At 34.8% G+C, this 13,178-nt stretch overlaps 1 protein-coding gene across 1 annotated transcript; it reads right to left on the bottom strand.

Annotated features, from left to right (window-relative positions):
- Window positions 1-681: 681 nt before the first annotated feature.
- LOC131986164 (cysteine-rich and transmembrane domain-containing protein 1-like) lies at window positions 682-11,015 on the bottom strand. The gene is made up of 5 exons (XM_059350991.1): window positions 10,731-11,015; window positions 6,013-6,094; window positions 4,964-5,007; window positions 2,315-2,507; window positions 682-2,241 (listed from the first exon to the last, which is right to left on the bottom strand). The coding sequence occupies exons 2-5, from the start codon at window positions 6,083-6,085 to the stop codon at window positions 2,114-2,116; spliced, it is 438 nt and encodes a 145-aa protein (XP_059206974.1). The 5' UTR covers window positions 6,086-6,094; window positions 10,731-11,015; the 3' UTR covers window positions 682-2,113.
- Window positions 11,016-13,178: the final 2,163 nt, after the last annotated feature.

Below are 13,178 nucleotides of genomic sequence, written 5' to 3' on the forward strand. Positions count from 1 at the left end.
TATTTTTATTATTATTATTATTATTATTATTATTATCATTATTATTATTATATAAAGTAAATGAATAATAATCTAGGTATTATATCACTTTACATATATTTAGCTTAAAAAATGTATTAAATAATTGTATAAATTATATTTTTATTATTATTATTATTATTATTATTATTATTATGAAGAGGACCAAAGCTTAATTTTATAATACATAACATTTGATCTATTTATTTATTTATTTATTTATTTATTTATTTATTTATTTATTTATTTATTATGATGGAAGCTTTGTTCCTCCATAATTCATATTGTATACCTCATGCCATGTTAATGATAATGATATTTATATAATCTATAATCATGATAAATGAATGATAATTTTATATTTTAAAACGAGGTATGAAGACTTTAATTACTGTATTAATGTTTTCTGTCAAACATCAGCATTTAAGATATTAATGACTATAATCCATTACAATTGGACTTTAATGTCATTTGAGTAAAATTTGCATTTTGGTTCCATGATTGTATTAAAATAAAGAAAAAAATGTGTTTAACATTTAATTTTGGCTCCAGATGTTTGGGTGAGTCTTTATTTACAGTCTGATTTTCCCATGAGAAATAAAAACACAAAAACAGAAAAAGTTTTTTCCTCTTTAATGACCCTCAAATATTAAACATGGGAAATTATACACCATTTTTTATTCCAAAGTAAAAATATATATAGAAATCTTTTAGTTTGTCTGAAGCCGTAGTATGAAACTAATAGAACATGAATAACACTATGTATGCAAACACTGGTGATTTAAATTTTATGTATTCATTTTAATTTCTCTAGTTTTAATTTCTTGTCTTGACATTGATTTTTATTTCTCAGGTCTTCATCTGTGTGATTCTGGCATTTTATTTTGATAGGATGTTGGTGTATTATAGAAATATATATATTTTTTACAATGGATGGACAAAATCTTTGAATTTCCAGGCAAAACATTTTGGACCAAACTTTTTTAAATTTCAGACAAAACTTTCAAATTTTCAGACGAAAGTTTTGAATTTTTAGACAAAACTTTTGTGTTTTCAGGCAAAACTTTTCAATAAAACTTTTGAATTTCTAGATGAAACTTTTGAATTTTCATACAAAACTTTTGAGTTTCCAGTCAAAATCTTTTGAATTTTTAGACAAAACTTTTGAATTTCCAGATAAATCTTTTGAATTTCGAGGCAAAACTTTTGAGATTCCAGTCAAAGACTTTTGAACCAAACTTTTGAATTTTCAGACAAAACATTTTTAGACACATTTTTGGGAAATTTTAGACAAAACTTTTGAACAAAACTTTTGAGTTTCCAGTCAAAACCTTTTGAATTTTCAGACAAAACTTTTGAATAAAACTAATGAATTTCTAGACGAAATTTTTGAATTTTCAGATAAAAATTTTGAATTTTTAGACAAATTTTTTCGAAATTTCTAGACAAAACTTTTGAAAAAAAACTTTTGAACAAAACTTTTGAGTTTCCAGTCAAAAACTTTTGAATTTTTAGACAAAACTTTTGAATTTCGAGTCAAAACTTTTGAATTTTGAGTCAACACTTTTGAATTTTCAGACAAAACTTCTGAATTTTTAGACAAAAAACTTGAGTTTCCAGACAAAAACTTTTGAATTTCTAGACAAGACTTTTGAGTGTCTAGATTAAACTTTTGAACAAAACTTTTGAATTTCTAGACGAAATTTTTACATTTTCAGACAAAACGTTTTAATTTTTAGACAAAACTTTTGAGATTCAAGTCAAAGACTTTTGAACCAAACTTTTGAGTTTCCAGACAAAACTAGAATTTTTAGACAATTTCTTTGGAAATTTCTAGACAAACCTTTTGAAGAAAACTTTTGAATTTCCAGACAAAACTTTTGAATAAAACTTTTCAATTTCCAGACAAAATTTTTGAACTTCCAGACAAAACTTTTGAATAAAACTTTTCAATTTCCAGACAAAATTTTTCAATTTCGAGGCAAAACTTTTGAGATTCCAGTCAAAAACTTTTGAACCAAACTTTTGAGTTTTCAGACAAAACTTTTTCTAAAAGCAAGGGTCAGAGGTCCTCAGAGGTCAAAGGTCATGGGGGTCATGAGAACTTGTGTGTGAACATGTCCAGGAGGCAGCAGCAGCACAGAGCGGCGGAACACGCCGACAGACACGACTGGATGAAGCCGCCGTCGTCCTCGTGGTCGTGACCGCGTTCCACCAGAAACACTGAGAGAGAGACGAGAACGTTAACTTCCTGTCCGCTCGACGAGGACAAACACGTCTTTGACCTTTGACCTACCCGTCGGTTTCGTGTGCTCTCTGTGCGTCTTGGGGCCGTCCCAGGGGCAGGAGGCCCCGGGGGGCCCGCTGTGGTAGCCCTGGTACCCGGGCTGGGTCAGGAAGTGGCCCGGCGGCCCCGGGGGCCCCGGGGGCCCCGACGCTCCGTGGTAGTAACCGTAGTCTCCTCCTCCTGTGTAGGTCTGAGGGAACGTCTGCAGAGACACGGAGCCGTTACTATAGAAACTGAGAACGTTTTCACACTTACAGGAAGTAACGAGTTTCAAAGGCCGAGTCCAGAAACAAGAGTCGCCATCAGGGACGGTTTTAATTACATCCAGACAAAACTTTTGAGTTTACCGATAAAACTTTTGAATAAAACTTTTTGAGTTGCCATTCAAAACTTTTTAATTTTCAGACAAAAAAAATGAATTCTAAGAAAAAAATTTAATTTCCAGACAAAACTTTGTGAATTTGTAGAAAACATTGCAACAGCTATAGATAATAAGCAGTTTGGAGTAGGTGTGTTTATTGATTTGCGTAAAGCATTTGATACGATCGATCACTCTTTACTTCTACAGAAATGTGAACGGTATGGCATAAGAGGTATAGCACAACTTTGGTTAAGAAGTTATTTAAATAATAGGTTTCAATATGTGAGTATTGATGATATTAAATCTCAACTTAAACATGTAACCTGTGGAGTTCCACAAGGATCAGTGTTGGGACCAAAGTTATTCATACTTTACATAAATGATATTTGTACTGTAAGTGATACATTAAAATATGTTATGTTTGCAGATGATACTAATTTATTTTGTTCTGGAGGCAATATAAAGGAGTTGTTAAAAACTGTAGAATTGGAATTGATGAAATTAAACAAATGGTTTGCTTTAAATAAGCTGTCCCTAAATGAAAGTAAAACCAAATTTATGTTGTTTGGTGGTAAAAGGACTAACACTGAGGTAAAAATAAATCTAAATAATGTTGAAATTGAAAGAGTATATGAAACAAAGTTTTTGGGAGTAATAATAGATGATAAAATTTGTTGGAAGCCTCACCTAAAATATATAAAACAGAAATTATCCAAGTCTATTTCTATCCTTTACAAAACAAGAGATCTACTGAATAAGAACTGCCTTCATTTGCTGTACTTTTCACTTGTGTTGCCTTATATGACATACTGTGTTGAAATTTGGGGAAATGCATATAAAACAAACCTAGATCCAATAATTAAACTGCAGAAAAGAGCTATCAGGATAATAAATGAAGTTGGATACCGTGATTCTACAAATCAGCTTTTTATAAGATCACACACGTTAAAATTTCAGGACATTGTATATTCAAAAACATTAGAAATTATGTTTCGAGTGGTAAACATGTCAATTCCTGTTTGTATTCAAAAAATGTTTAAATTAAGGCAGGGGATTTATAACTTAAGGGGGTTGCTAATGTTTGAAACTCAGAAAGTCAGAACTAATCTCAAATATAGATGTGTGTCAGTTTTGGGTGTAAAATTATGGAATGGACTAAATGAAGAAATAAAGATGTGTAAATCTATGTTAGTTTTCAAGAAGACTTTAAAATCTAAAATTATCAAGGGTTACAATGAAATTTGATTGAATTTGATTTTTCAGTCTAAGCTATCATGTGTTTTGTAACAATGTGAATTACTCAGTTAATGTAATGTATATAATGTATACATGTAGATGGTACAGGAGAGGCAAAAATAAGCCTTGGGGCTTCAGCCTGTTCCTTTTTCGGTTGCTGTCTGATGGATTCTTTTGTAAAAACATGATTTTATTTTGTTGTCTTTTTTGTTGTTTTTTGTAACCGAAATAAAGCATTCATTCATTCAACTTTTGAGTTTCTAGACAAAACTTTTGAAAAAAACTTTTGAATTTTCAGGCAAAACATTTAAATTCTAAGACAAAACTTTTGAATTTTCAGACGGAACTTTTGAACAAAGATTTTGAATTTTCTGACAAAAAATGTTAATTTCCAGACCAAAATTTTGAAATTCCAGACAAAACTTTTGAATAAAACTTTTGAGTTTCCAAGCAAAAGTTTTGAGTTTCTAGACAAAACTTTTTAATTTCTAGATAAAACTTTTGAACCAAAATTTTGAATTTTCAGACAAAAAATTTGAATTTTCAGACAAAAAAATTGAATTTTCAACAAAAATTTTGAATTTCCAGACCAAAATTTTGAATTTCCAGACCAAAATTTTGAATTTCCAGACGAAACTTTTGAATTTCCAAACAAAAGTTTCGAGTTTTCAGACAAAACTTTGGATAAAAACTTTTGAGTTTTTCTAGTCAAAACTTTTGAACAAAACTTTTGAGTTTCTGGTAAAAAAATTTACATTTTCAGACAAAACTTTTCGGTTTTACGGCAAAGCTTTTGGTTTTAAATGAATGTTTGATGCGGAAAGCAAGAGACGACGAGCAATGAAGTTTCTGAAAAAGCAGATTTCTGAAGCGTAAATTAAAAGAAGTAGTGGAAAGAGAAAAGGCCGAGCTTCAATAATAGAACATTTAAACTTATTTAAATCAGACGGTTACTTGTTCTACATGTTAGTGAAAACTTTAAATTGTCTGACAGAAAATATTAAAACCACAAAGTTTCATGTCTCCGCAGACAGGAAGCTGCAGCAAAGCATGCTGGGTACCTGGTACGGCGCTCCGGGGAAGGCGGCGGGCTGCGAGCTGAACGCTGCAGAGAGACAACAGGTCGCATGATCAAAACAACAACAACAACAACAACAAACACATCGATGGAATAAGTCGTAATTGTTTCGTACCTTTTTTTATGACTAATTGATCCAAATATTTTGACAGAAAGTCTGAATATTATCAAGAAAACTCTTCAGGAATATTTTCACAATAAAACGCTAAACTTCCCACAATTAAATAACATTATTTAAAGTTTAAAGTTGTGAAATTTGAAGATATTATTAGTATTATTAGTACAACTTAATTATAATATTTTCAATATAAAGTTGTAATATTTGACAAACAAAAATGTAATATTTTGAAATTAAAGTTGTAATACAACAAGAATAAAGTTGTTATATAATGATAATAATAATAATAATAATGTAACATTTTTTTAAAATAGTTCATAACATTTCAGTAATAAAACTTTTAAATAAAACCTTTGATTTTCCAAACAAAACTTTTGACTAAAACTTTTGAATTTCCAAACAAAACTTTTGAACAAAACTTTTGAATTTCCAAACAAAACTTTTGAACAAAACTTTTGAACAAAACTTTTGAGTTTCCAGTCAAAACTTTTGAACAAAACTTTTGAATAAAACTTTTGAGTTTCCAGTCAAAACTTTTGAATAACTTTTGAGTTTCCAGTCAAAAACTTTTGAACAAAACTTTTGAATAAAACTTTTGAATTTCCAGTCAAAACTTTTGAATTTCCAGTCAAAAACGTTTGAATTTCCAGTCAAAACTTTCGAACAAAACTTTTGAGTTTCCAGACAAGGTTTGTGACATAAGTCTGTCAACTGAAGGATGCGGAGAATATAAGCACATTATTATTATTATTATTATTATTATTATTATTATTATTATTATAGATTTGAATATTTAATTGAAGTGTCACTTTTTTCAGAACATTAATTTTAAGAATCCTGAACAAAGATCACACTGAAAGACACAACCTCAGTTTAAATATATAAATATATATTTTATATATATTGTGAGGAACCTGCAGGGCCGCCGGGGGCCGAGGGCCCTCCGGGGGGGTGAGGGACGTACGGAGGAGGATTATCAGAGTTCATCTGGAGGATCTGAGGGAGGAGAGAGGAGACGTTACCAGCTGGACACACTGGGACGGGAATTAAAGTCTGTTTAGTTATTTATATAGAGTGACGCGACATATCCAGAGATCTTAATAAAATGGGTTCTATGTGTAACAGAGTCTTCTCTTTACAGACGCGCCCACTTTATGCTGATAAAATGTGTTATTGTGTCCTCTAGTGTGTGGGTCTTTGTGCATCCTGGGGTCCCTAAACAGTCTGTGAGCTGCATAAATCAGGTCTGAGTGGAAAGCTGAGACTCTTGTGGATTCAATGAGCCCAATTTTACTCAATCTCTATATCCTGTCGGGAAAGAGGTGAAATAAAACTCCAAAGTTGGGCAAAATTTTCACAAAAGAAAAGCAGACACGCCCACTTTATGCTCGTTCTTTGCATTTAGTATAAATGTGTTTCAACAGTCTGTGAGATGCATAAATTGGGAGAGACAACAAGACAAAAATCTGTGTGGGATCCCTGGTCGCTTTTCTGTTTCATATGATACTTTAATAAATCTATTTGGGCTGTTCTTAAACATGACATGCCCACTTTATGCACTTTATCAGAGACTCTGTTTAAACTTCCACAGTGTGTGAAGAATTTAAAACTGGAGACAATCCTTAATGAATTGAAGTAAATGTTAATTACAGCAAAACTATCAAAACATCTGTTTATAAACAGTGTGTAAGCTGCATAAATCGGGTCTGACTGGAAAGCTGAGACTCTTGTGGATTCAATGAGGCCAATTTTCTTCACGTGTGATGATGTTAGCTCCCAAAGGGGTCCAATGACCTCTGACCTCAAGATATCTGAATAAATTAGGTTCTATGTGTTGCCACGGGTCTCCTCTTTACAGACATGCCCACTTTATGATGCAAACATGCAGTTTTTTATGCACTAAAATGTGTTATTGTGTCCTCTAGTGTGTGAGTCTTTGTGCATCCTGGGGACCCTAAACAGTCTTTGAGCTGCATAAATCAGGTCTGAGTGGAAAGCTGAGACTCTTGTGGATTCAATGAGCCCAAATGTCCATTTTCAAAAGGGTCCCTTGACCTCTGACCTCCAGATATCCAAATAAATTGGGTTCTATGTTTCCCCATGAGTCTCCTCTTTACAGACATGCCCACTTTATGCTGATAACATGCAGTTTTCTCATGCAAAGGGAATATTTTTGCCCGAATTCCACGACTACATGTTAGTATTTCTGCATCTTTGTCCCTCACTTTGTCATCCAGACTAGAGACCTGGAGCATTCAGACTAGAGACCTGGAGCATTCAGAGACTAGAGACCTGGATCATCCAGACTAGAGACCTGGAGCATCCAGACTAGAGACCTGGAGCATTCAGAGACTAGAGACCTGGAGCATTCAGACTAGAGACCTGGAGCATTCAGAGACTAGAGACCTGGATCATCCAGACTAGAGACCTGGAGCATCCAGACTAGAGACCTGGAGCATTCAGAGACTAGAGACCTGGAGCATTCAGACTAGAGACCTGGAGCATCCAGACTAGAGACCTGGAGCATCCAGACTAGAGACCTGGAGCATTCAGAGACTAGAGACCTGGAGCATTCAGACTAGAGACCTGGAGCATTCAGACTAGAGACCTGGAGCATCCAGACTAGAGACCTGGAGCATCCAGACTAGAGACCTGGAGCATTCAGAGACTAGAGACCTGGAGCATTCAGACTAGAGACCTGGAGCATCCAGACTAGAGACCTGGAGCATTCAGACTAGAGACCTGGAGCATCCAGACTAGAGACCTGGAGCATTCAGAGACTAGAGACCTGGAGCATTCAGAGACTAGAGACCTGGAGCATTCAGAGACTAGAGACCTGGAGCATCCAGACTAGAGACCTGGAGCATTCAGAGACTAGAGACCTGGAGCATTCAGAGACTAGAGACCTGGAGCATCCAGACTAGAGACCTGGAGCATTCAGAGACTAGAGACTAGAGACCTGGAGCATTCAGAGACTAGAGACCTGGATCATCCAGACTAGAGACCTGGAGCATCCAGACTAGAGACCTGGAGCATTCAGAGACTAGAGACCTGGAGCATTCAGACTAGAGACCTGGAGCATCCAGACTAGAGACCTGGAGCATCCAGACTAGAGACCTGGAGCATTCAGAGACTAGAGACCTGGAGCATTCAGACTAGAGACCTGGAGCATTCAGACTAGAGACCTGGAGCATCCAGACTAGAGACCTGGAGCATCCAGACTAGAGACCTGGAGCATTCAGAGACTAGAGACCTGGAGCATCCAGACTAGAGACCTGGAGCATTCAGAGACTAGAGACCTGGAGCATCCAGACTAGAGACCTGGAGCATTCAGAGACTAGAGACCTGGAGCATTCAGAGACTAGAGACCTGGAGCATTCAGAGACTAGAGACCTGGAGCATCCAGACTAGAGACCTGGAGCATTCAGAGACTAGAGACCTGGAGCATTCAGAGACTAGAGACCTGGAGCATTCAGAGACTAGAGACCTGGAGCATCCAGAGACTAGAGACCTGGAGCATTCAGACTAGAGACCTGGAGCATCCAGAGACTAGAGACCTGGAGCATTCAGACTAGAGACCTGGAGCATCCAGAGACTAGAGACCTGGAGCATCCAGAGACTAGAGACCTGGAGCATTCAGAGACTAGAGACCTGGAGCATTCAGACTAGAGACCTGGAGCATCCAGACTAGAGACCTGGAGCATCCAGACTAGAGACCTGGAGCATTCAGAGACTAGAGACCTGGAGCATTCAGACTAGAGACCTGGAGCATCCAGACTAGAGACCTGGAGCATCCAGACTAGAGACCTGGAGCATTCAGAGACTAGAGACCTGGAGCATTCAGACTAGAGACCTGGAGCATCCAGACTAGAGACCTGGAGCATTCAGACTAGAGACCTGGAGCATCCAGACTAGAGACCTGGAGCATTCAGAGACTAGAGACCTGGAGCATTCAGAGACTAGAGACCTGGAGCATCCAGACTAGAGACCTGGAGCATTCAGAGACTAGAGACCTGGAGCATTCAGAGACTAGAGACCTGGAGCATCCAGACTAGAGACCTGGAGCATTCAGAGACTAGAGACCTGGAGCATTCAGAGACTAGAGACCTGGAGCATTCAGAGACTAGAGACCTGGAGCATCCAGACTAGAGACCTGGAGCATTCAGAGACTAGAGACCTGGAGCATCCAGACTAGAGACCTGGAGCATCCAGACTAGAGACCTGGAGCATTCAGAGACTAGAGACCTGGAGTCTTCAGAGGATAAATGACTGAGACACTAGATTCACTATAAGGAGTTTTCTCCGAATCTCAAAATACACAAATCTACTAAAATGTTAAACGTTTCTGAAACCAAACTGCAGACCCATAAAAATATATTTTTTCATTATTTGAATACTAAACGTTTGTTCCGTCAGAATCATGTGAACAGCGTTACTGACATCACGCTGTTGTCCGTCAGGGCTCCGTCTAATGTCTGGTCAGCTGCCTCCATACCAGCCTTAATCTAATTGTTTTGGTTCCCAGACTGACTGTTTCTTTCTGTTTGTCTTAAGAAAATAACCCAGTAAACATGTTTCCAGTTAAACCAGTCACACCGTTACACCGTCACGTGTCCGTCCCACACACACACACACACACACACACACACACACACACACAAACAAACACAAACACATATTGTTTGCCATTTAAACAGCAAACAATTACTTCTGAAACAATGACATAAGCTGTTAGTCATAAATAAAACCGTTTACAAGATTTTTTTTTACAAATGTCAAATAATCAACTGTCGCTTTATTTTAAAAGAAGAAATCTTTAAATTGTTATTTTTTAAAACGCAGTTCCGAGTGAAACTTCTGTATAAAATCTGAAAACATTTTTCCTTTAAACTCACATTCAGTCTGAATGTTTTAATCTGAGGTCACAACTTTAATAACTCCACTAAAATATGAAGTTATTCGACAAATTCAAACTGTAAATACTGTATAATAACGCAGCAACGACATTTTATAAATTGATTTTATGCAGTTAATTAGTAAAATTAAATGTTTAAATTATAACTACACCTTCATGTGAATATGGGAAATTAAAGACAGTAGATTAAAGTAGAAAATAGTGCTATAAAACATAAGAATTCTTTTTATTATAAGTTATTGTAAACTAAACCATTACACACTGGTGAAAAGCCTGAAATATAAGCGTAAAGCGTAATGCCAGACTCCGTTCATAACTCCTTCATTTTAAGGTATTCATGCGCACCAATCAGTATTACACCTGGATAATTATCATTTATGGTATTTTACATATTCATAGTTTCCATTAATTAATTCGGCGCTCATTAAACAAGTTTAACTGAGCGATTTTTAATTTTTTTGACACTTTTAGTAGTTTTTCCTGACGTGAGGAGTGGCCGTGGAGCGGTAACGCAGCGTGACAGATTGAAATAAATAATTAATTAACGTGAATTAGCTGCTGCTGGTTGAAACATTTAAAAGCCGAAATGAGCAGTAAAGCTTATAAAATCTAAATAAGTTATAAGAAATATTCATGGATCGGTGAAACGTCACTTTACAGACGTATTTTTAAAATTGTTTGTTTTTTCAGTGGAGTCTGGCGTGAATCTGAACTTACCTTCCTGGTTAAAACGTCAACAACAACAAAAAAAACTCAAAATGAATTTTCCTCTCTGCTGGCTCTTCGGATGATCGATCGACCAGTGGACCGATCGATTGATGGATCGATTGTGCGCGAGGGAGCAGTTGACAGCCGCACGAGGACGGGACAGGATGACGTCAGAGGGACGCCTCCCCTCTCTCTCCTCCGGATCATCTTAAAAACTTTATCTGTCTAAACTTTTAGTTTCTTACTAAACACATAAAGACAGAATCACAGTTATTGATCATTCAAGCTTTTTTTTTTTTTTTACCAATAAAAATCAACTTATAAGGTATTAATAACCTCTGCAGCCTCCACAAAAAGGAAAAGTTCTCATTCTGCAGAACAGAATATATATTATTGGGTTATAATTATCGATGCATGTGTTTTACAGGTGATTCAGGTGGAGATCATTTTAATGATTTTATTTACTGCTGGTAGTTTCATCTCTATCTATAAAAGGTCAATTCAGACTTTTAATAGAATCTTTTTGATCTGTTTTTGTGCAGAATAACAGCTAGAATGACATAAAGCAGAAAAAAGCAATAGCAATAGTAGCAATAGCAAAACGACACAAATAAAGAAACAAAATACCAAAAAAAGACACACAAAAAATGTAAAAGTAGCAAAGAAAGACACAAAAAAGACAGAAAAAGACACAAAAAATATGTAAAAATCATAAAAAAATAAAAAGAGACCAAAAAGGCACAAAAAGACACAAGATGTAAGAATTATCCAAGAAGACACAAAAAAATTGTAAAATTACCAAAAAAAGACACTAAAAAGACACTAAACACCAAAAAGTGACAAAAAAGACACAAAAAAGACACAAAAAGACGTTAAAAAAATACCAAAAATACACAAAAAATTGTAAAATTACCCAAAAAAGACACCAAAAAGATGTAAAAATCACAAAAATGACTAAAAAAAAATTACCCAGAAAGACCCAAAGAAAGACACAAATCGGCCAAATAACCCAACGGCACCCCTTAATATATATACAGAATGCAGCTTTAAGAGCTGTTTGGAGTCTCTGGATTTTCACAATAAAAGTCAGATTTCTCTCTGAGCTCCAGTTTGAATAAACGTCAACAGAAAAGAATTCGTTCATCAGTTTATTTCTGTTTCATTTATACATGACATCATTGATTGGTTTTGTGCCAAAGTGTTTCAGATCTACAGACAGGAAGAGAGACACTCGAACCTTCACATTAAAACACACTAAAGCTTCTATCTACAGGTGCTTCAGCCAATCAGGAGGCAGCAGTACTGTCACTTTAAGATATATATGTTATGTTATATATTTCTCCGGCTGTACATTCAGGAAATCCTTCTCAGGTTTTAATGACCTTCCATGCTGTCATTTGTGGCTCGACATGCAAACTGCAAGTCAACGAGTCAAACTGTAAATAAACGGTGCGTTCACTGACCGGCTCAGGAGGCGTTCAGGCGCTGGTCGCATAGAAACAGGACTGGTCCTTTAATGCAGCAATCAAACGCATGCTGGACTGTTTCCTGTTTTTATTTCATGTATTTTATAACTTTCTTTATGATCGAGTATCAGGAAGCTGTTCAGAAAACCAACGGAAGAAAAACTCATTATTTTACATGGAAAGAGTCGAAATGTTTCAAGGAAAAAAAGTCGTATTTTTACAAAGAAAAAGTCGCAGAATAACGTCGTTTTATCAGGCAAATGTTTACTGTTATTTTTATTTTTTTAAAGTCGAATTTTGAGAAATGTTGGTGGAAATACAAGAAAAAAGTTCTTTATGAATTAAAATAACTAAACTTTTTCACACTCTGACTTCTTTTTTGTGACAATACAACTTTTTATATATAATATTGTTTAATATATTATATTCATTAATATTTTTACGTAATTCTTCTCATATTTAATATTTTATTCAGACTGATTTCTCAGATTTTCCCAAAACATGTTTCATTCTTAAAGATTTGGACTTTTAAAAAATTATTATTATTTGATGTTTTACATATTTTCTGAAATTATTATGACTTTTCTCAAACTTTTACTTCATTCTCAAATTATTCCAAATTGTTTGTTTACTTGTTACGACATTTTTTTTTGGCATTTTTCCAAATTATTATTCCAAATTGTTCCTCAGATTATTGACTATTTTGTAATTTATAATGTATATTTTTCTCATGATAAAAACAATTTTTCTTCAATATTATGACCTAAATTCTTTCTCAAATTAGAGTAATTTTGATTTGAAGTATTGACATATTTTCTTAAATTATTATGACTTTTCTCAAAATTTAACTTTTATTCGGAACAAAATATTCTGAATTTATTTCTCAAATTATAACGACTTTTTTTTCTCAAATTATTGACTATTTTCGTAAATGATAACGTCTTTTTCTCAAAATAAATTATGATTTTTTTCCCCTTCAATATTATGACAT

This window comes from Centropristis striata, chromosome 15, assembly GCF_030273125.1.
Source record: "Centropristis striata isolate RG_2023a ecotype Rhode Island chromosome 15, C.striata_1.0, whole genome shotgun sequence".
Lineage (NCBI taxonomy): Eukaryota > Metazoa > Chordata > Actinopteri > Perciformes > Serranidae > Centropristis > Centropristis striata.

Excerpts from the sequence above, each read along its gene's own strand:
- LOC131986164 (XM_059350991.1), bottom strand. The coding sequence starts at position 6,085 with ATGAACTCTGATAATCCTCCTCCGTACGTCCCTCACCCCCCCGGAGGG. Across the intron at positions 5,008-6,012 it reads GGCCCCCGGCGGCCCTGCAG|CGTTCAGCTCGCAGCCCGCC; the intron begins GTTCCTCACAAT and ends GTCTCTCTGCAG. Across the intron at positions 2,242-2,314 it reads AGAGCACACGAAACCGACGG|TGTTTCTGGTGGAACGCGGT; the intron begins GTAGGTCAAAGG and ends TCTCTCTCTCAG.